Source organism: Hevea brasiliensis, chromosome 9 (assembly GCF_030052815.1).
Source record: "Hevea brasiliensis isolate MT/VB/25A 57/8 chromosome 9, ASM3005281v1, whole genome shotgun sequence".
In the NCBI taxonomy this organism is placed as follows: Eukaryota; Viridiplantae; Streptophyta; class Magnoliopsida; order Malpighiales; family Euphorbiaceae; genus Hevea; species Hevea brasiliensis.
In genome coordinates this window covers 1,932,054-1,955,665 of record NC_079501.1, presented here as the reverse complement: position 1 = coordinate 1,955,665, position 23,612 = coordinate 1,932,054, and the positions used below count along the sequence as shown (strand labels likewise).

General features: G+C 33.0%; 3 protein-coding genes and 1 pseudogene across 4 annotated transcripts; 1 reads left to right on the top strand and 3 right to left on the bottom strand.

Annotated features, from left to right (window-relative positions):
* Window positions 1-218: 218 nt before the first annotated feature.
* LOC110645584 (gibberellin 20 oxidase 2-like) lies at window positions 219-2,140 on the bottom strand. Its single transcript, XM_021798793.2, has 3 exons — window positions 1,480-2,140; window positions 1,060-1,381; window positions 219-700 (listed from the first exon to the last, which is right to left on the bottom strand). The coding sequence occupies exons 1-3, from the start codon at window positions 2,022-2,024 to the stop codon at window positions 413-415; spliced, it is 1,155 nt and encodes a 384-aa protein (XP_021654485.1). The 5' UTR covers window positions 2,025-2,140; the 3' UTR covers window positions 219-412.
* A 7,484-nt stretch (window positions 2,141-9,624) lies between these two features.
* Window positions 9,625-10,975, top strand: LOC110645588 (probable carboxylesterase 9). The gene has a single exon (XM_021798796.2). The coding sequence runs from the start codon at window positions 9,736-9,738 to the stop codon at window positions 10,804-10,806; it is 1,071 nt and encodes a 356-aa protein (XP_021654488.2). The 5' UTR covers window positions 9,625-9,735; the 3' UTR covers window positions 10,807-10,975.
* Window positions 10,976-13,186: 2,211 nt separating this feature from the next.
* Window positions 13,187-16,059, bottom strand: LOC110645592 (receptor-like serine/threonine-protein kinase At2g45590; annotated as a pseudogene).
* Window positions 16,060-16,833: 774 nt separating this feature from the next.
* On the bottom strand, window positions 16,834-22,998 carry LOC110645595 (calcium-dependent lipid-binding protein). 2 transcript variants are annotated; one of them, XM_021798804.2, is made up of 12 exons: window positions 22,601-22,998; window positions 22,367-22,500; window positions 21,100-21,201; window positions 20,489-20,539; window positions 20,007-20,127; window positions 19,499-19,629; window positions 19,288-19,386; window positions 18,833-18,913; window positions 18,647-18,732; window positions 18,002-18,227; window positions 17,576-17,740; window positions 16,834-17,456 (listed from the first exon to the last, which is right to left on the bottom strand). In XM_021798804.2, the coding sequence occupies exons 2-12, from the start codon at window positions 22,469-22,471 to the stop codon at window positions 17,079-17,081; spliced, it is 1,545 nt and encodes a 514-aa protein (XP_021654496.2). In that variant the 5' UTR covers window positions 22,472-22,500; window positions 22,601-22,998; the 3' UTR covers window positions 16,834-17,078. The 2 variants fall into 2 exon arrangements, with proteins under 2 accessions (XP_021654496.2, XP_021654497.2); XM_021798805.2 differs by having other exon boundaries at window positions 19,499-19,620; window positions 22,601-22,997.
* Between the last annotated feature and the right edge of the window lie 614 nt (window positions 22,999-23,612).

Here is a 23,612-nt window from a genome sequence, read left to right as displayed (position 1 = left end):
ATGCAAGAATTGAGTGTTAGAATTAAAATCACACACTAAAACATATATAAGTGATCAAAATTCATATGCTTAGATTTTTGGGGTTAAAGGGATTGTTTCTCAAAAACATAGAGAGCAAGGAAGAAGAACGGAAGACAGGATATTAAAATAAAATATCTTTTTATTTAATTTCTGAATATTAAAATAAAATAAAATGGAAAGAAGTTGGAGCCCATTGACCTCTTTATTCTTACTATTTGCGCATTTGCTTCTTTTATTTATATTATTCGCTCCAACACTTACACAATACTATAACACCTAATCACAGATCAGCTGGCCTATTTTTTGGTGTTTGTGTTGCCTTTTTCCTATAGACCCACCATCTGTAGCAAATGCAAATCCCTGAACGTCACTTTCACAGACCTCGCAAAGATCATTTCACAATACCCTCAGTTTCAGCTGTTCTTCCGTTGCGCAGCCAGCTACTGAAGACATCTAGGGTATTCATGTCGGATCTGTAATGTTTCTGAGTGAATTCTAGCAGTTCTGACCATGTGAAGTCTGGGTATATCCTTGTATTGTTGGAGTCGATCAAGGCATTTGGTGGCTTCACCACCTTTTCCATGTTTGGACAGAGAAAGAAAGCAAGGGATCTCCTTACTGTTTTACTGTTTACCACTGCTCTGTGCAAGCAACTCTTGAAAATGCCATTTGATAGAGCCTGAAACACCACAAGCTTAGTAACGATTGCAACTAGGGTTACCATATGGGTTTAACTTAACCCATATTAAAGTGTACGTATGGAAAAAAAAAAAAGAAAGAAAAGAAAAAAATTTCAAGGCTAATAAGGATTGAGCGTAGCCAAATAAACTAAAAGTGTATAAGAAAAAAAGAAATTATTAGGCACACTCCATTCGATATAGATGAATTATCTCTCATAATCATATTAGGAGAGTGACTAGTATTGCTAAATTATCACACCTCAAGAGAATCACAGGTTGGGTCATGTGTTCTAATTCTGGATATATCATTACCTTTGTTATGACGTAATTGGTGCAGAAAGTATAGTGGTGATCTTACCATGAATGTGTCTCCGATATTGACAACAAAAGCTTGTGGATTGGGACGAACGAAATGCCATTTATCATCAACAAACACTTGAAGGCCATCAACATCATCCTGATGAAGGATTGTTAAGGATGTGGGGTCACAGTGAGGCCCGGTTCCGAGAGTTAAATCAGGTTGTTGGCAAGGAGGATAGTGATTTAATCTCATTATGGAATCATTTCCCTCAAAGAATTCTTTGAAGTATTCTCGGCCAGCTCCTAGACTGAATCCTAAAAGCTCCATAATCTGAAGGGCTAGAGTGTTCATTGCTTCACAGTATTCTTGGTAAACCTTCCTATTAAAAATGGAGGGAGAAAAACCTTGTGATAAAAAAAAAAATGAAATTTGAGTACAGTACTGTTAGTTTGTAATAAAATGGTACTCTGTTCTTACCCAAACTGTTTGAACTCTTCTCCCATCACGTTCAAAATATATTCTTGGACAATGTTGGAGAACTGATCTTCATCAGAATATCGAAAAGACAGTGTTTCTTTCCATGGAAGTTTAGAGGAGAACCTGCCAGTAAAGCTACTAGCATATCCACAGTGTTCTCCAATCTTTCTCTGAGCTCTTTGCTTCTCCGCTAGTGGCAAGCCAAAGAAATTGTCCATATATCCATGAGCTTTTTCTATAAGCCCCGAATCAACTCCATGATTGACAACTAGAAAGAACCCATGTTTCTTGCATGCCTCATTAATGAGCTGAGAAGCTTTCGAGGCAGCGTTAGGGTCTCCCGACAGAAAGCTTCCCAAGTCAATAGGAGGAATTACAAGCTCCGGGGAATCAAGGGTGGGCTTCTCGTGCTCAGGCCAAATGAACTGAGAGGGTACGTTGGTTTGGTGTTGAAGGATAGAGGCGTCGAAAACAACAGGTTCTTGTTGTTGAATTTTTGGCTGGGGATGCAATGCCATGTTTGAAGTGCAGAGATCAATCGACATTTTGCGTAATAAATTTTGCGGTTTGACGAGAGGAAAAAAAGGAGGGAAGCGACGAGAGTTTGATAAGAAGTTTAGAGGGGAGAGGAAAGAAAAGCCAAGGCCGCTTTTTGGTGAAGGAAAATATTGGAATCTAATTGTTTTAACTACTGTTGCGTCATTCTTCACTTATGCTGGCTAGTCTCATGCTTTGTCTTTCTTACTCATATCCTTATACTCCTATTTATATCCTAAAAATCTATACTAATTAAGAAATCAAAATCCTATCATTAATGACAATAATTTTTCTAATTAAAATAAACTCCAAATAATATATGAGGAATATTACATTAAAAATATATAAGCTATATAGCATTTTCCATGCGTATCTACGTATGTAGATATATAGCAAAATTATCTTTATTAGGAAATAAAAATCCTATTGGATTTAAAAATTAATAAATTTTCTTAAATCAAATTAAACTTTTCTAAATGTATTCAATATGCGTATCTGTAAATTAGAAGGCAGTAAAAAAAAAAAAACATTTTTATACTAAAAGAAATATTACAACTCAAATTTACCTCCTAATTAAAATTTGATATTTGTCTCCCTAATATTGATTTTAAAAAATAACAAATTGATAATTTAGTTTTTGTTCTCTTTACAAATTTTAAAATAAAGTGGATAATTCTATAATCATGTATATTTATTTTTTTTATTTTCTGAAAATTTTTATATATTTCTGTGAGTACTTATATTTATTTTATAAATTAATTTTCTCTCTACTCTTTAAATATAAAAAGAAATATCGATAATTTATTTCTTAAATTTTATTTTTCTTGCAATTGGGTAAATTATTGTTGTTATATTTGATTCTTAGAATTATTAAAAATCATGACATTATAATTCTTATGTTTAAGTTTTTTTTTTTTTTTACCTAGAATTCCCTTTTTTATATTGGTAATTCGTAATTATATTATTTATAATTTCGCCTTATCCTCCCCTTTAATAGTTAAATTAATAATTTGGCAATCAAACAACTTGACAAAAGATATTGTAGTCTTAATCAATTGTTTGGTAGTCGAATAGTTTAATAAAAAATATTATTATTTTACTTTTGAAGATATTTTAGAAAATAATGATAAATAAATTTCTAAATATTAATTTTTATCAATTATGAATGATATATAATTTAATTAAATTTCATATTTTAATATTAATTTTAATACTTAAATGGGAACAAACACCAAAGGATCAAATTCTTATTCTTTATTGAATTAAACAATTTGAAAAAAAAAATTCATTCCATTATTATTTTCTTAATTTTTACTTTATTTTTTATTTTAATTCTAATTTTGATTTTGGAGTTAAATCAAAACAGGCTCCTATAAAAATATATATATATTTTTTTCTCTTTGAGAGATTGCCCACTTCATTTCAAATATCTACCTAAATGAGAATTATCTTTATTAGGAAACAAAATCCTATTAGATATGGAAATTAATAAAATTACTTAAATAAAAATAAACCTTCCTAATATATATTCTCTACACTAATCTATTTCCTAAACAAAATTAAAAATGGAATCAATGAACTAACCAAAAACAAAAAAAATCCTATTATATATTAATGGGAAAAAAAATTAAAATTTTCTAAATAAAATAAACTTTAAATAATATATGAGCAACATTACAAGGTCAAAGCGAATTTATTCAATCAACCTATAATAAAGTTATAAGTGAGAACCATATAACATGAAATATTTAAATAATTTTCGTTATTATCAAAAATATATTTATAGTAAAAAATTGTTAACATTATCTACATTTAGCACTTTTCATAATATATATACACTTTTAAATATGTTTCTATTTTCCTTATAAGGAAAAAAATTCCTATTAGATAGAAGAATTACTACAATTTCTTAAATCAAAATTTACTTTCTAAATATATTTTCTATGCAATTATCTTTATTAGGAAATGAAAATCCTATTGGATACAAAATTAATAAATTTTCTTAAATCAAAATAAACTTTCCTAAATGTATGTATTCTGTATATACATGAGATTTATCTTTATTAGGAAACAAAATCCTAAAAAGTTATTAACTGAATAAAAAAAATTACACGTATTTATTCTTTAAATTAGAGAAATTTTTACTTACAGACTCAAAATATAAATGTATGACATCTATGCATTTAATAGATAGACTCAATCATATATTTTATATTTTATATTTATAATGTACCGTATTTAGATAAAAAAAAAAATCTAACTAAACAAAATTAAAAATATGCACACTTTGAATTTTTCAGATGAATGGAGTTACGTCAAGATTTCAACCTTTAATCTTATGTACTCTAATCATTAGACTATTAGTTTAATGACTCATGATTCTACTAATTTTTAATAATATTATCAATTGTTTTTCAATTAAAAAAGAAAAAAATAATTAAAATTTAAAATTTTATCTATATTAAAAGATATACTTATCATCAACGTAAACAATAAATTTTAATGAACCAAGAATAAATTAAATTTTATCATTTAATTTGACCCATTAACTGTACGTTGTACTACTTTGATATTTCTTGCGGCTTATAGAAGATGACAAAAGCACCATTGGTGTGAGATATATAAATAAATAAATAAATAATGATTAAAGAGAAAGTAATTTGTGTAACTATTTACAAATTATTAATGTTTATTTATCACATAATTAATTGAACAGATTATTAGTTAAATTAGTATAAACAGTTAATATATAATTTTAATTCATATTTGATTGTAGTAGCAAATAGTCAAGGATGATAAAATACGTTAGATATTTGAGGAGCTTAAAGTGTTTAGGGAAATTCTTTTTGATGGGCCTTACGAAAGAAGACACTCATAAACTTAATATTGCATTCAACTCAAATCTTTAAGCCAATAAATTTATGTATCTTTCTCACTTATATGTCTCTCACTCATTTCATCTTTTTTCGATATAAAATTCCACACTTATATGTTTTCAACAAAAAGAAAAATTTTGACTTTAAAACTCATAAAGCCTACCAACTATTAATTAATTAATTAGATTGATTTAAGAAATAAAATAAAAAATGATGCCATGGAACGAAGAAGATATATTTTTTGTCGCATCAAAAAACACCAAAAGTGAAAAGCTGGCAAACGACAGAAGGAGTGAGCAGATTTCGTTTCAAATCGAAAAATCGAATCGAATTGAATCAATTCAGTTCAATCAGTTCAATTTTAATTTTTAATTGATTTGGTTCGGTTTTATATTATAAAAATTTCGGTTATTTTGATTCGGTTCAATTTTGAAGAGAAAAAAAATCGGTTAAACCGAATCGAACCGAATTGTAATTTTATATATTCAAATCGAACCAAATCAAATCGAATCAATTTTTGAATTGATTTATTTTTATGAGGAATTTATGAATTATATTTAATTATATATATAAATTATTTAATTTCATTGATTAATGTTTATTAAGTTCAAACCAAAATCAAAATTAGACCAAATAACTTGAAAATTAAGACTAAATTAAAAAAATCAATCAAAAATCAAAACCGATCGGTTTGAACCGAACCGAAATAGAGCAATTCAATTCGATTCGATTTTTTATCAATTTCAATTTGATTCGATTTCTAAAATATATAATTCGGTTTTTATAATTTAATTCGGTTCAGTTCTGTTCAAACCGAATGCTCACCCCTAAACGACGGAGACCACATAAAAAAGCAATTTGTACTTCCATGCATGAGGTTTCAATCATAGCAATTTGCATATATATTGATATGACTCTCTATATCAATCATGCATTTTGCATATTCTCGTGGTCTATTTATTTAGCATGGATACTTTTGGTTGCCTAAAACACAAATCTAGAATGCTTGTATTAGTATGTACCTCTCGGCCTCTACCAATTGAAAGTTGAAAGGCCGCTCCACTTGACTCAGAAAATATGCCAATTTATATATAATATATATGACAAGCTAGATTGTGTTTAGGGGGGGAGGGTAGGCATTTCTTTAAACACGAATACGATGCTTAATTATGTTAAAATATATACTAACAATATCATTAAGACATTTGCATTTGGAAGTTTCTTTTTCGATATGCAGCAGCAGCTGCTGCAGTGGGCCAATGGATTGGACATTTGTCGTCTTAAACGAATCTGCAAACCAAAAACACTGTGCAAACCATTTTTTAATTATGTGGAATTAATGCTGAGTTCAATTTTGCACGCGCCACCTGCAGCTATCATCCTCAAGAGGTTAGAACTTCCCCGTCTCATTTTCAATTTATGTGCTTTGATGGGTTTTTTTTTCTTTTATTTTTTTTATTTTTAATCTTGTTAAATAACATTGTTGTTTCTAATCAACACTCTTAGTACATTCATATATATAATAATTATAAAAATATATATTTTCAGGCGTAATTAAAATTCTAATTGGTATTGTTGTATAATATGATGTGACATGCTTGATGTCAATATATATATATATATAAAATAAAATTGTTAAGGAAGATATTAGTTAACCTTCGTGCATGTTCTCATCAATTTATAACTCAGAAGCTAAAGAACGAAAGAAACAACAAAGATTGGATGCTTAGCGATTTCCACAAAGTTTCTCATTGACCACTCTAATCTCTATCCATACAACTTGATAATCCCTTAAAAACTCATTTTACAAGTATAAATCATGTATGCGATTAGTGTTTATAATGAGTTTTATATTAAAGGTACAAAACAAAAGCTACGGTTAATTGCCGAGAATAATTCCTTCATATATATATATATATATATATATATATATATATATAATTGTGGCATCGATTCCTCAAATCACTCTTCCTTTGTTTATTTTTATTTTTGTTCCCTTCTAATTCTCTATCTTGATATATATTTATATATTTTCACCTGATACAGAAGTTATTATTATTATTATTATTATTATTATTATTATTATTATTATTATTATGTGTTCCATCCAAGTTGGCAAAGCCCTAATACATCTTCTAACAAAAGAAATAAACTTGGTGATACTTTGTCTTGTTGATAGGGCACCATGCATGGCTTTATCATACCAAATATTATCAATGCTCTCTCTCTGATAATCAATAAACTATTCCTTCTGTCTGTAATGCCGACATTCTTATTATAGGCAAAATGATATTATTAAAAGGAAGCAGAAGATGGCAAGAAGAAGCATAAGAACAGTGCCCAATCCAACCAGATACCCCTACTGCGACCTGCCAAAAACCAGCAACCTCGTAACTATGCAGAAAAGTCTGGTCAACGAGGTCCTCATTGCCTCCTTTACTTGTAGAAAAATTATGGTGTGAAATCTATCTATATATAACGAATTTATTACAACCATTGATTATAATGAAATTCACTGCAACTAACAACTAGAACAAAACTGAATGTTTGATTTTTTGTTTTTTCTTGTTCACTGTCCATATACAAGCATCTTCCTCCCCTTTGAAGAGACTTAGCGCTGGTCTGAGTTATATAATCGGGCATTTCATCTGTTCTTCCTAATTTTCCTCTTTGTAGCCTGTCGGATATTTTTTAAGGGTACTTCAGAAATTTTTAAAGAGAATAGAATTGTCAGAATTTAAACCCCTGATCTTCTATATTAAGAGACAGACATTTGATCAGTAAGAGAATGAGCTCTAGATACTACAGAACTTGTTCCCCTAATCTTGCTTATAGTTCTAAACTGAGGAACTTTCACTGACAGATACTGTTCAGCAAACTCTACAATAGGATGACTGACAAAAAGATCATGGTGCATGCTACATTGGCCAAGTGATCTCAAAGAGATTTAATTTGTAATCACTTAACAGTAATTTCATACAAACACTACGCCCTTGGTTTTCAGAGTCCAACAAAGTATTCAGTGGCCTCACCACTTTGGACTCAAAAAACAGCAAGGAATTTCCTTCTTGTTTTGTTATTTACCACAACTCCTGTGCAAGCAATTTTAAAAAATGCCATTGGATGGAGCCTGAAAGACCACAAATTTTATCAATTGCACATCAAAAGAAATTGATTTGCAAAGGGTTTTAATAATCCTAGATGTGCCTGTGAATGCAGCTCTTCAGTGACCTGCAGTTTTTGTCTTATTGATTGCTCAGGTTCCATATGTGGGAACTGCATGTGAAGGTAATTCTTTTAGGACAACTATATCAATTTATAACAATACCAAGTAAAAATTTATAAACCATTCAAAATAACAACATGCAACACCGAATTCTACAGGTACTAGTTAAAATTTCAGCTAAAAGGAACGTTCTTAGACATGTATGCAGAAACTAATTGTCCATTAATAATAAATTGTTTTCTCTTTTTTTTTTTTTAATAAAATAGGGTATGTATTTTGTTCATTTTATTTTTGTGAAGATGCAGTTATAAATAGTATGAGAAAATAATTTTATTATAATATTTTAGAATAGTGATATAAATTTTGTTGTAAATTGCATATAATTATTTATAAATAAAAATTATATATTTGTTTTGAAAAAGTTTGATATTAATAAAATACCACAATCTTTTTCTTTTGCCAAAAATACCACATAACCAATTAAACAAATTATTATTTAATTTTTAATCCAAAGTGAAACGAGGTTTAAGAGTTCAAAGGTTATGTGACATTTTAATATTTTTTATATTTAAAATCATTAATTAAATTGAGCATCTAGTCATCTAATTAATTTGCATAACAATTATCCAGGTACATAACTCTGTTATAAGAGAAAAAAAAAATAAAATTCACTAAATATAATCCTAATTTCTCAAAAAAAAAAACATTTTCTTTTTAAAAGGGAAAATAATTTTTTATTTTTTAAATTTTAATAATTTTATTAAAATATAAAAATATTTATACATATATGATATAAATATATATAATTAATTTAATATTATAATTAAATAATAAAAAATATTTATATAACTTTTTTTAAAAAAATTTAAAAAATATTTTTCATACATAAATCACTGCAAAACAATCAAAACCTAAATAACATAATATTTAATTTCTTGTCAAAGGAATGAAACAATCTATCTTATTTATATTTCATATAAAAATTAATTAGAAATATATAATTGTGTATATTTTGAATTAAATTTGAGTATTGGCATTATTGATTGCATAATTAAGGATTTAATAAATTAGAAATACAAGAAACTAAAACCCCAAATTAAGTATTAATTGATTGCTATTAAATACCAAAAAAAAAAAGTATAAATTTTGACTATTGCTACGAGTCTACTATATCTATGAGGAGTATCTTTATTTATATTCCTTAATTTATTTTACATGAAAGTGTTTGAATACATGATAAATTAATTGAATGTAATTTTTTTCTAAGATTTGATGTATTATAAATTTAAAATATATAAATATACGGTGAAATTAACTTATAAATATATGAATATCATACGTCCCATATGTTTATATTGAACTAAATTTCGATAAATATCTTTCTTGAATGTAAATGAAAACTTTTTAATATATATATATATATGAGCATTAAAAAATATATCTATAATGATTTAGACAAAATTACTATTTTGTTGGGAAATTTTTTCTACCACTCCTATGCAAATACAAATTTCTAAATTTATAGGAGAATAATATCCAAATAAGACCCTATCAAATCGTTTGAAGTGGTCAAAAGAATTTTGCATGCACAAACTCAACTAAATAAGAACTTGTGCAATGACATTCAGAGTTAACACAAAATCATCAAACACCTGCGACCTAATTCCAATAGTCTCCACGCCAACAATGTCCAAATTCAACCCATACGAGCATATGAACATTAGACCCAATCCTGATGGTACCGTTACTCGCCTGCTCAACTTCCCGGCTGCTAAAACCAACGCTGATCCTTCCTCCGGCGAACCCATTCTATCCAAAGACGCGATTATCAACACTGAAAAAAATACCAAGGTTCGCCTCTACCTTCCCATCAAATGCACTTCCGCTATGAAACGCCTACCCGTTTTATTTTACTTCCACGGCTGTTCTTGGGTTCAGTTCACAGCTGACAACGCTGCCCTTCACCTTGAACGTCAATGGACTGCAGGCTCAATTCCTGCATTCATCATCCTTGTCCTTTATAGGCTCGCCCCTGAAAGCCGGCTACCCGGCCAATACGAAGATGCGGAGGACTCACTTCGTTGGTTGAAACAACAGGTTTTAGATCCCGATGGAGATCAATGGATTAAAGATTATGCAGACTTGTCGAGGTGTTTCCTTTCTGGGTCTGGTAACGGAGGGAATATCGTGTATAACCTTGGTTTACGTGCAGTGGATATGGATTTGGATCCAATAAATATTGTTGGGTTAATAATGAATCAGCCAATGTTTGGTGGGAAACAGAGGACAGGCTCAGAATTAAAGTTTGCGACGGATCAATTAATACCATTGCCTGTGCTAGACCTGGCATGGGAACTAGCATTGCCAAAAGGGACGGATCGCGATCATCGATACTGTAATCCAATGTTGGAAGGGCCACACCAGGAAAAGATAAAATATTTACCTCCATGTTTAGTCCTTGGTTTTGGGATGGACCCTTTGGTAGATAGGCAACAACAGTTTGTGCAGATGTTGTTGAATCACGGGGTGAAAGTGGACGCTCAATTCGATGAGGTTGGGTTCCATAGGATCGAGATTGTGGATGCTCGAAGGAGAGTTGGGTTGATAACTAATATAAAACAATTTATGAATTCGCAACTTACGAATTCGCAATATGCCAATGCTAGGCGTCCAGTTTGTAACAGTTGAAAACATGTGCTGCAGCTGCATGCATCATTTTGATATTTCTCCAGAGAGTATCCTCGGGGTATAAAATAACCAAAGGAGAGTGAGTTGTAGGGTAAATAAGACTACTTTCATTAGCAGATCAGAGAGACCGCTCATTACTTATCCTTATGATCCATCTGCTATTTTTGATGTGTTTCAATAATAAAGGGATCTTTGTTGCTAGAAATGGACAAGGATAACTTTATTGATTTTTTTATTTATAAATATGTAAAGTGTATAGAGATTTTGAATTCTAGAAAAAAATCTTCAACTCGATATGAAAATTTAATAATTTTTCTGTTTACATATATAAAGATATTTTCAACGATTGAATTTTGTATTTATATAGAAAATATTAATTTAAGTGTATCTAATAATTTCTTTAAAAAAATGTAATTTATGGTTGCTAAAAAAAGGCATAAAAGGATATGTAGTTTTTACTTAAAATGTCATTATCAATTGAAAAGATTTTAATATTCTTTATTATTTAGACAAAAAAAGGGAAATAAATTTAATACTTAAAACTAGATATGATCATTGGGTCAGTCCAGACCTATTTTGGGTTGGAATAGAGGCTTAGTTGTGTCATGAACCTTTCGGAGTTTTTCTGAAACGCTCCAAACTTTACAGGGATGAACAGAACGCTTTTGATGATGGTAGTGGGCAAGGGCCTAGGAGTCAAGGGAAAGTGGGAAACACTGAGCTATGCCTATATGTCAATCAGTTCATCTCTACCGAACTTGCAAGGATGATGTTACAGTGGAATGTCCGGAATGAGCCTGGAATGAATTCAGAAAAATTTTAAATCAAAATTGAATTGAAGCAAAACCATCTCCCTCCCACTTGAAACAAATTAGACGGTTTCAACTGACCTGACTCATACCCGCTTTTTTTCTTTTAAAACGATTCAGCCATTAAAGCCCTCAGTCCAGAACCAGCCAGTGGCCGGGCTAGCTGCCAAGATATTCTCACTAAAACAATCATCTCACATTCATCAAGCTTGAGGAACTCCAGAGAAGTAATTCATGTGCCAAAGAAAAAGAAGGCCAGTTTAAGCATGTAAGATATAGCCTCGTCTAAGGCCAAAAATAAAAAGGGGCAAATTAAATCAGAGAACTGTTCACAGAGTCAAAACGTTTTGGTTTGCTCTTGAGAAATAGCTCGCATACAGGGAATTAGTTACGAGCATCACAAGCCAACTTTAATGAAACAGTTAAAGCATACTGGTGATTGTGCAACAGCTTTAACGAATCATCATCAAAATTCTGAACTGCTATCATGTGAGCTAGTGAACATTACAAATGTAATAGTAATTCTCAATCAATAAAATGACATTAACATCCCATTTCATTGAGAAAAGGTAGTTTAAAGTGATGAACAGAAATTATGCTCCTCGCTATTGCTATTAATTAAGTGTAGAATCACATTTATTTAACTGAAAGAAGCATCAGATTCATAACATTAAATTCCATGGCATCATAGTACACAATTTATATATTGCAATATACTCCAAAGATGAGAATAAATTTAAATTAAAGTGATTCAAATTTTATCAGATAATGGAATTCTCTAAACTTCTTTATATGTCTGAAATGGGAGAACAAGTGTTATTTTGATTTTTTTTTTTTTTTTTTCTTCATCATCTTCAGTGTAACTGAGGTAAGCACAATGCGACTTAATTCTTGTTTCTTTTTTCTACATTTTTACTAATATGTGGAAGCCATATAATTTAAAAAAGCTTTAAAATATGTTATAATTTCAGCTGCATATGTGCTGAACTTGGAGACAAAATGAAATATCATAGTTCTCAGAAGGTAATAAATTGCAACAGTATTATGATTTTTTTTAAAGATGATGCGGTTAGTTCAGTGGATATCTGCGACAGATGATTCCGATGACATAATGGGGTAGAATATAATGCAAGGCCAACAGTAAAAGATCCTAGCCTTTCTATGCTAATGAATTTGCTGAGAAGAAAATTGTTCAGAGATGGACCACTAGCAGTGCCATTGAATTTGCTTCTTTAATGAATTAAGATGATTTGAAGCATCTTAGAATAACAAGTACACATAGCATTAACCTTAATTAATGTCACTTTTGATTAATTTGATTTCTAGGTTCAATTCCTTGTTGAATTTTGAATCCTCCATGCAACTGAAGACTTGAGTTGACACCAGCAAGTAACTGGATTGAAAATTCAACATTTTTCCTCCTCTATTTATCCACTTCCATTTTGTGTTTCTAAAGTTGCGTATAGGCCTGTTTATGTGAGAGTGTGCACATGCCGGCACATTTACAGGCGAAAAGATAGGACTGGGCCAAGATTGGTTTCTCAAGACTGAATTTCATGTTACTCGGCTCAAAAACGAGCCCACTTTTGAAGTCAGCAGACAAAAAGAATGAATATGACTACTATCTTCAGGGTCCCTACAGGTCCAAAAGTCGCAAAAAGCAAACTGCTCACTTCAGCATCAAGGGCACTTCAGCACTTCGGGAAATCTATTTGATTCAGAGCTTTATGGTGGGATCACAATATGGAACATAAAAGCTATCTCAAAATGTACATATTTACATCAACCATTTATCCTGGCATTCCTAAAATTCAACAACTTGGGGACCAAAAGTCAAGTGTCACTCAGCATAAATCACAACACTCAACAAGTCAAACCCTGAAAGCAGTATTTGTAGGCCCAATAAAAAAAAGAGTAAGGCCTACGACGCATAAAAGGACATCTATGTTAATTTTCATTTTGGAAACAATTTCCACAAACATGATAATTAGAAATGGCCTAAAACAACTACAGCAGTATACAACTCATGAAATGATGCATAAACTCACCGGGCCTTCTTCCGGGACTTGAATGGAAAATTGGACGGCGGCGATGGTGAAAATTCAAATGGCAAGTTAGGTGGTTCTGTCTCACCAGAAAGCAACCCCACAATTTCTTTCATGGTAGGCCGCTTGGTTGGAGATCTCTGCAAACAGAGTAGTGCAATTGTGATGCAAAGCAATGCCTGATCATTATCCAATGAATGTACTGAAGGATCAACAAGCTCCAAAAGTTTCCCATTGTATGCGAGTTGCCTAGCCCAAGAAATCAGATTAGCCCGCTCGAATTCAGACATTGGTGAGGCAGTTACTTGCAGAGGTCTCCGACCAGAAACCACGACAAGAAGCAGAACACCGAAACTATACACATCACACTTCTCTGATAATAAGCCACCACCTCCATACTCTGGAGCAATATAACAAACAGTTCCTCTCATACTAGGCGTGCTACTGACACCACCACTCTTCGGTATCTATCCACTTGCCAAATCGTGGCTATTTCTTCCCCCATTTCTCGATTCGCTACTGTACCCGTCCAACCACCAATTAATGCTGCCTCTGCTACTCTTGCTCTTCTTCCTTCTCTCTTGTACTATCACATCATCATCCTTCTGCCACCATAAGTCTTCGCCATTACTTGAATTATGTCCTCTTTTCTTCTTCTTATTCTTCTTTGTAAGCTCCTCACAGAACTCTTCCTTCCACCACTCTCTGGGCCTTCTATTCTTCTCCTTCTTTTGCATTCTTTGCTCATCTAAAGATGCCCACCATTCCAATCTTCTCTTGTGCTTCTTCTTTGCCTCAATCGTCAAGCTTGGATTGTTTTCAAATGAGCTAGGAGAGGCAATGCATTCACTTTTGGTTCTCTCCTTCTTAATATCACTCCCAATCCACTCCACCCCATAATCCTTCACTTCTCTGAATCTGACCCTCCTCCGTTGTCCTGTTTCCACCACCAATCCCTTCTCGAGCCACACTTTTTCCCTCCACTAACCAAATCATTCCCACCATAAACACAAAGCTTATCAAACCCTGCCTCCGAAACAGTTCCTTTATCCACTCCCATCTCCGGTGAAGCATCTGAATCTAAACCCCTAGCAGCAAAACTCTCCGGTGATCGATCAACGCCTATAGCCGTATGACTATCCTCGTCTCCAGTTACCACACTTTCCGTTTCCTACAAAATCGATCCATTATCCTCTGCAACTACATAAGTCTCCTTCTCCACAACATTCTCCTCAGTCTTCAATCTCGCAAGTACGAAATCACCAATCTTAGCATTAAAATTTGCGTCAAGCGATATGTTACTGGGTTTAATATCACCGTGGATCACAGGAGGATCACAGAAATGGTGCAGATATTCAAGTCCTTTAGCAACGTCAGATAGTACATCAAATCTTTTTCTCCAATTCATAAGTTCTTCACATTTCCGATCTAGCAGAGCTTCCTGAAGGCTCCGGTTCTCCATAAGCTCGTACACCAAAGTGAGTTTCCTTCTGCGCCGGTCCGAGGAGAATCCCAGGAGAGAGACAATGTAAGGGGATTGTAGAGATGAGGCGAGAGAGAGCTCGTTGTGGAACTCGCGCTTACCTTGGAGTGAGCAATTGAGGTCCATGAGCTTGACTGCTTATGGCTCGTTTGTTAAAGGGAGAATGGCTTTGTAAACCAAGCCAAATCCGCCATGACCAAGCCGGTTGGAGGGAGAGAAAGAAGCCGTGGCTCTCCGGAGGAACGAATAGGAGAAGCGGCGACATTGCTGGTGGTGGTGGCAGTGATTAGGAGATTTAAGGTCTGATGGAGCTGTACGGTTGCGCCATAGTTTGCGGTAAAAAAAGAAAATGAGGATAATGAAAGACAAAATAGTAAAAGTCAGGGCCCCGGCGATGACTGGAGGGAGGAGCTTCACGTCGTGGTGGTGGTGGTGGTGTTGGTGGCGGCGGCGGTCGGTGTTGTTCAGTGGAGGCGAGGCGAGGAGGGATGGCAGTTGGCGAGATGGCATAGTAGTAAATAGAAGTGAAATGGAAGGAGCCATGGGGTATTCATTAACTAAAACAGAAATAGCATTAGAAGGTAGAAGGAGACAGGAAGTAGAACATAGTGTGGACTGTGATGGTTGTTTCTTCAGCTACGGTTGTTTCGGTTTTCTTTTCTCGGGGGATAACGGAGGAGGAAAGCGCTGGTTTGAAGACGACGACGTCGTTAGATATCAATGCTAGTGTAACCAGTTGGTTCGACTTTTTCCCCTACTGCACTGCACGATTTCGATGGTCATTATCTTAATCTAACATTCGGATTTAGTCGTGATCTAGTGGTAACTACATTGAATTTGAAACTGGGAGGTACCAACACGCGCTATCTATTAGGCGTTCGAGACACAAGGGATCATGTGGATGTATGATCCTATGGCTGAGGCTACGCTCGCATACTTTTCAACCACGTTAGTTGGGTCCATGAGTATAAGAAGTGAAAGAACTGTTTGGATGAGCGAGTAGAGATTCTGTTTCATAATCGATGAATAAAAATTATAATTTAATATTAAATAAATACATTTTACTTTATTAAAAAATGTAAAAAAAAAAAAAAGTACCGTCCTAGACTGTAAATAAATATTGTAGGTGACTTGGTCAAGTAAACAAGGTGTGTCCTCAGTGCTGCTGCCTTTCAACAAATAGCCTTTTTTACCGTTGCGAGGGAAGCGAGCCAGAGAATAGAACAGGGGGGACTGAGATCATGCGAGTCCCTCCAGCCATCTCTCCCTCTCTCTCTTATTACGTGTCTATATTACGATTAGAGACTCAAAATTATTTTTCTAAATAAAAAAATATTATTTAAAAAAATAATTTAAAAAATTATTTTATTATTTTATTATTTTAATATTTTTATAATTAAAATTTATTAAATTTAATTTTAAATTATATTTTAATATTCTCCCATTAACACATTTAAAAAAATTATTTTTTCAATGTCAGTTTTATCAGTAATGTTAAATACAGCGAGTCTTTTGACCCACCCTTGTTGGAAGAGCTGACCCGGACCCTTTGGTATTTCCCAGACACCCTTCGATGATCTATTATAAGAATATGTTATTTTTATTAAATAATTATATTATGTTCAGATCATACGAAATAAACAAATAAATAAAAAAGGAAATTGACAGGCTTTCACCGGAAAAATGAGAATGAGAGAATCATGTTTGCTTGTACACGTTCACTTAAACATCTGCTATCAATTCAACGTATGGTAGAACATGAATTGGACAAGGAAAATGCAGTTGAAACTAGAATGGAGAAAGACATTCTGTGCCAAATTAACAGAGAAAATACTGGAAAAAACACTATGTAACAGAGCGCAAAATAACTCCTCTCAACCTAAGGTCATAGTAATGCAAACCAAAGTGTAATTCACATATAATTCTGCTAGTGCGCTACCGAGGCTTCGCCCCACCATTTTCTTGCACACTGTTCACTGGAGTTGTGGAGCCACTTCTCTTGCTGGATTGCCCAGTGAATGTCCTGCCCATGAACTTCCCTGCTTTGCTTAGGCCACTGCCAACAGCTCCAAGGCCACTGCCCACAGCTCCAACGCCAGTTCCCACAAGCCCGACTCCAGCACCAACGCCAGTTCCCACAAGCCCGACTCCAGCACCAATACCAGTACCCACCAGCGATGCAGCTCCATCAAGTGCATCCATTGTGCTCCCTATAGCTCCTGCTTCTTTTAGCTTCTTTCTTTCTTCTAGGATCCTTTTCTCTTCTTCTAGAGCAGCCAATTGCTCCTCCTTGTTAAATTCATGGTACAAGATCTGCAAGTCAACCCAAATATGTAACCCCAATATGCAAGGGGGGAGAAAGACAACAGTAATAGTTGAAGCACAGTATCTTAAGCATAAAGACAACAAAATATGATTGTTTTATTGTCTACCTTAATTGTAAGAGTTCCTCTATCCTTCTTATCCTTGATTTTCAACATGTCAAGAGATGGCAGCAGTCTTAACTCCAGTTCTTTCCAAGTTTCTGCTTCCAGCTCAATTAAAGGCACTTTTGTTGTTCCCAATCTCTTGTCTTGCCCAATATCCTTATCAAAGACCTGTTGGAAGAATTTCAACACATTATTTGCATAACGAATAATAAATCTACCATTCTGTTTCCTGAAACATAAACTATATAAAATCATAAACAATATCCCTTTCCATGAAACAAACTGATCCTCAAAGTGGAGTGTTGTCATCATGTCAACAAAATAAAGATATAGATATTCCATAAGGATGTACACAAGCATCACATTCTGAAGGAAAAATAGCATAGCATGAGCAGAAAGAGATGAGAGAGTATAAAGCAATTTAAAAACCTCAAGAATAAGCGACTGAGTCTCCTTGTCTTCAGCAATCAGCTCGAATGTTTGATTCCAAACAGGATTGAGGTTGTTCTCAACAACATTTGATTTAACCTTGAATACTGGCCGAATATATAAAACCACATAGGGATCGGATTTTCCAATCATTTCCATGTTCTTCAAATCTTTTGCTTTCACTACCATCACTGTAAGCTTTCCTTGTGGTTTAAGCTCTAATTCACTGCATAACATCCCCCAACCCCCCATTCACCCAAAAACGGGAGAAAAAATTAACATTTATGTAATAGAATGAGACATCCAAGTGGTAGCATGAACGTGATAGCGTAAAACTCTTTTATATGTAACAATCCAATGTATCAAGTTAGCTGCAATATTCTTCTACTTAAAACATCCAGTTAGAACTACAAGAACCTTTTAGTATGAAGTATGAATGCACTGAATTATGCAGTGAACACTACAAATGGAATAAAAGTGGACAATGTAATGAAGATTTTGGACAGTAGTGTAATGTGATATAATACAACCCAACTCAACTCAAACTAAGCCTTTATCCCAAAAATTTGGGGTCGGCAATGTAATGTGATATAATAACGCAATAATTTTTGAAACTGAGCAAAAAATCATAAGGCTCATTATTACCTTGTATCAACAGGTATACCACCAATTGGAACAACAATCCTGTGAGGCCATTGAAGCATATCTGTGACAATTGAATGCACGGTATCCTACCAAATTTGTGGTAAACAGCACAATGATAAGAAAACCAAATCAATAAGGAAACATTAAGTGAAAAGGTACTGCTCAGATTCCAAAAAGAGAACTCACATCAATCATATCTGATAGTCCGGGAATGGCTGTTAAGCTTCCACCAACAGCTTTCAGAACATAATCAATTTTAGGCTTCGGCTGATTGATGTATTAAGAATTGGTCATTTCCAAAACATTTGTAACTGGTAACAGTATCTACAATCATTTAACTAATGTCTCATCCAATTCATGGTGTACTAAACTTTTACTCCAATGGCTAGCAATATCACTACAAACATATTGCATAAACACATTATTCATCAATAGATAACATTTCAAAGGGACACCCTAACAATTTGAACTTGGATATCCAAATAAGATGTCTAAGGTTCAAATCCCAATGGGCTGGCATTGGAGAGTACCATAAGATGGGAGGGATCCCTTATTGATCAGCTTAAGTCACAGTGAGATAATGACAGACCAGAGAGATACATATAGGATATAAAAGCACCATGAAACTTTTCAAGATGTACCTCAGAAAGTAGAGCAACAACAACAGCAGAAATACATGGTATCTCCTCAGCAAGTTGGAAGATAACCCGAATAACAGTATAAACTTCAAGGTCTTTCAACTGTATTACATTGCACCATGGAAACATTGAGATAAATATTCTCATGAAAGATACAAGAGAATTAGGAGAAATCAACATAGTTTTGGTTATTATCAGTCATTTATGTGCAAACCTGAATGGGTATAGAAGCAACAAGTGCAGCTTCAACACCTAAAATGATGCTTGGATCACCGCCCCATCGGAAATCAATATCCATAGTGATTTGACCCTTCTTGAGACTCTGAACTCGGATACCTGCATTAACTAAGTAATTAAGCACAAATATATATATATGTGTGTGTGTGTGTGTGTGTGTGTGTGTGTGTGTGTGTGTGATTGTGTGTTTATAAGTGAAGTGCAATTCAATGGCAACATCACAAATGTGCCTAATAAATAACAATATTCCTATACATACATTCACTTTCGCAGTGTTTGAACATGAGCATGCATGGGTATGAGGATGGGTGCAACCCCTACTTACTTTCTATGGCATTACATTACAATTGAATGCTATTGAAATCAAGAAAAGTATTGCTGAAGTAATTACCAGATATCTGAAAGACATAAAAACACATCAATAAAGACAACTTGGAGCAATATACACAAATATCAGCAACGAAGAACAATCCATTGATTTGTACCTTCAATCTTGGGTGGCACAGTTCCAAGAGAAAATTTGTTGAACTTTAATGATGTAATCCCTGGTGGTCGATAGTCTTCCAATAGTGGTTCAACAGATTCTTTAACCACCATTGTAGCTGCCTGCATACAAACACATCCAACAATATCGACTTAATATTTAGGAAGCAGAACTTGCTTTATAGACCCATTAAAGTATTTTGAAATTTTAACCTACAGTCCTCTCCCCAAAAAAGAAGGAAAAAAAAAAACTCCATTTAACCTCCTGTCATTATCTTCCATAGCCAATAAGCTCTATTTCAAGAGACAGATGGACATATGGAATTTAACAATGACCAAATTTTTGCATGAATATGAACAATATCCACCTTTGTGTTGGACAAAAACAAACAATCCTACCAGCAAGAAGGATATCTCACAAAATTTAGCCTAGTCACATCTAATTGTATGCAAAAATGAGTGACAAGAAAAGCGAAAGGCTTACATCTGCAATGAATGGCCATAATTTGCTCAGCTGTTTGTTCAGCCATTTCACCTGCAAAATGCAACAAAGCATAACATGATAAGTTAGATCATGAATATGATAAAGAAAACTTAGTAGCAAGCGACATCTAATCACATAATTAGTCACTTTTCATATATAGAACATAACATCTTTAGAATTCATCAAAACAATTACAAGCATTCAAAAATAATACAACATAATGTTCAAACTTATATTCAATTGCCAAGGACAATGTGGTAAAGCAAATTCAAGGGGCTGATGGACGTTAGATAAAATAAAAATGGTTGCTCATATTTGACTCTAAATCTCAATGAAGAGGCGTATATTAAGAAACTTAGAAGTCAGACAACCAACCATGCCATAACTTTTACTGTCAAAAGAGGAAAAGGATAGGGGGGAAAACTCCATATTTTATATTTTAAGTTTATCACACCCTGTTGTTTATCATATACAATACTATACATCACGTTTAAGCAACCCAAATTTGACTTTAGCCCAGGAAACTGAAAAACAACATACCATAGGAAAGCTAAGGATTTCTCTGTATTCCTGCTTAACAACTAAAACATTATAAAAAATTATAGGCAGACCTGCTCAAAGACAGGAAATGATATCCATTCAGGAAAATTATCGCCACATATTTTCTTCAAATCATCCCTGTTTAGGGACCCAAGGAGTTTTATATCAACTGCCTGCAGAACAAAATTGATACAGTAAATAATAGGTGTTCAAAATTTTGAAACAAATTTCAATAGTTCATATGTAAAAAAGGCAATTTCATGGAATTGGGCTGCAAAACCACAAATGAACATGAAACAATCATGATGATGGACATGAGTTGGTAAGCAGTGATTATCTTGCTGATCTAATGATTACAGATTTCACTACCTTAAACTCTTCATTTTAAACTCTTCACTTAATGATTAAATATGCTTCTCAAATTTGCATGCTTTACAGATAAAACAACTTACAATTTTTGGCAATATTTTCTGTTTATAGACAAAAACCCTTAACACAAAGATAGCAATCCCGCTAAAATACCTCTTCATCAACTTGTGTACAATCCCTTCTAATGTAGATTGTAGAATCATTATATTACATGATTATGTGGAAGTAAGAACCCATATAGGGCAAGTTTAAACTACAGCTTCAAGATATTGTATAATTAAGTTGGTGATCTTGTGACTTGAAGAGATGAGAAAACAGTGGATATCAGGTTAAAAACATAGACATTATAGAAAGGAAAATCCTAAACCCCTAATACTGAATTCTTAAGCAGAAGTTGAGCTAGCCAATTAGCTAACCATCTCTCATAACACATTATTAAAAGACTTAACTATGCAACTTGTGAACACTTTGAACCAACAATTATTCAAGTTTGTATTGCACTCCTGGATATACTGAACAATTGAACATTAAAAAAAAAAAAAAAAAAAAAAAAGAGAACGATTCACCAAAATCTCTATAATAGTCCCAACTATTCAAACCCAGCTATGAGAAAGAAATGTTCAAATTATGATGCTGAATGAAGGCATTTTACTAATCAAATTCAATGCAGTTTACAAGCAACGTCGCAAAAGCAGTCTAAAAACTCTTGAGAACAGTTCAAAAGCTCTGACTCATTTAATAAAACAAAAAAGGAGCACAAATAAACTTGAATTCAGCCTAGATATAATATAATGCTGAATGAAGGCATTAGTATTCAAGGCATTTCACAAGCAACATGATAAGAGCAGTCTACTAACTCTTGAGACAAGTTCCAAACTCTGACTCATTTGACAAAACAAAAAAGGGAAACAATAAACTTAAATTCAGCCAAGAAAAAACGAATTAAAAAGCATCACAACAATAACGCACCTTGGAAACTCGCTTGGTGCTTCGGTACCTCATCATGTGCTTCCATCCCGCCATAACCGCTATCCCAAAGATCATCCCCAGAAAGATCCCAGAAACCAATCCCATTTTCCCAAGGAATACAAGTCAGAATTCTCCTGACAACAGGTAAAAGAAAATCAATCCATCAGGGATAAAAAAAAAAAAAAAATCTCAGCAAATTAACAAAGAAACGCAAAAAATGGGCAGACAACTTACAGTGAAATAGAAGAATCTATAGAATGAGAGAGAGATGAGGAAATTAAGATTTGGGGATCAGTTCCAAAAGAGGGAAAATGAAGGCATGAGTTAATGGCTTGTGTACAAAAGATTGGGAATTAAAAATCTGGAGTTTCTCTCTATAAAAAGAGAATCGAATTTCTCGCTGTAAAAGTCTCTATCAAACTTGTGGCGGTGTGGGCATTTGCACCACGAGATTGGAAAGCGAAAACGAAAAAGCATAGAAATGAAGGGATCGGGTAGGCCAGAGGAGGAGGTTGATTTCTCTCTCTGCATTCAATTCAATTTCTCGTTATAAATTTCTGTTCTGTCCGTTTCTTGGTTATGTCTAGAAACATTACATATATTTTTCTTAGAGTGATCCGTTAAGAATTTTCAATTTTCAATATTCTCAGAGAGCACGGCATTAAGACTTTAGCCCCTCGAAGTTGTTCTGTTTGGGCTACTTCCATTTCCTGCTCCTGTTCAGATTCTAGCTGTTTCCATTCCCGATTTGGTTATGTATGATAATGCTAGTACATCGTTATTAACGGTATTGTCGTGCGTGCCTGTCATATCTTCACACGTGCGTTATTGTTCAAATTTTTGTCAATAATATATATAATTTAGTGATTTAAAAATATTTATTATAACATTATATAAATATGATAACAGAAATAAATAATTATATAATTATTATAATTAATAAAAATATATAAATTATATTTTTATCAAACAATACTCACTATATTTTTATAAATGATATAATTTATTAACTTTAAATAAATAAAAATAACTTAATAATAAAGATTCATAAATCATGATTAATATTCATTGTAATATTTTTTTAACCATTAATTAGGGCATTAATTTTTCAAAAATTTGATTTATAATTTAAGAGTTAACTGTTAAAGTGTCATACAAAAAATTAAATTTGAGATTTAAGAGTTTAAATTTGTATATATATTTTTTAAATTAATTAATGTTTTAAAATAATAATTTCTAATTATTA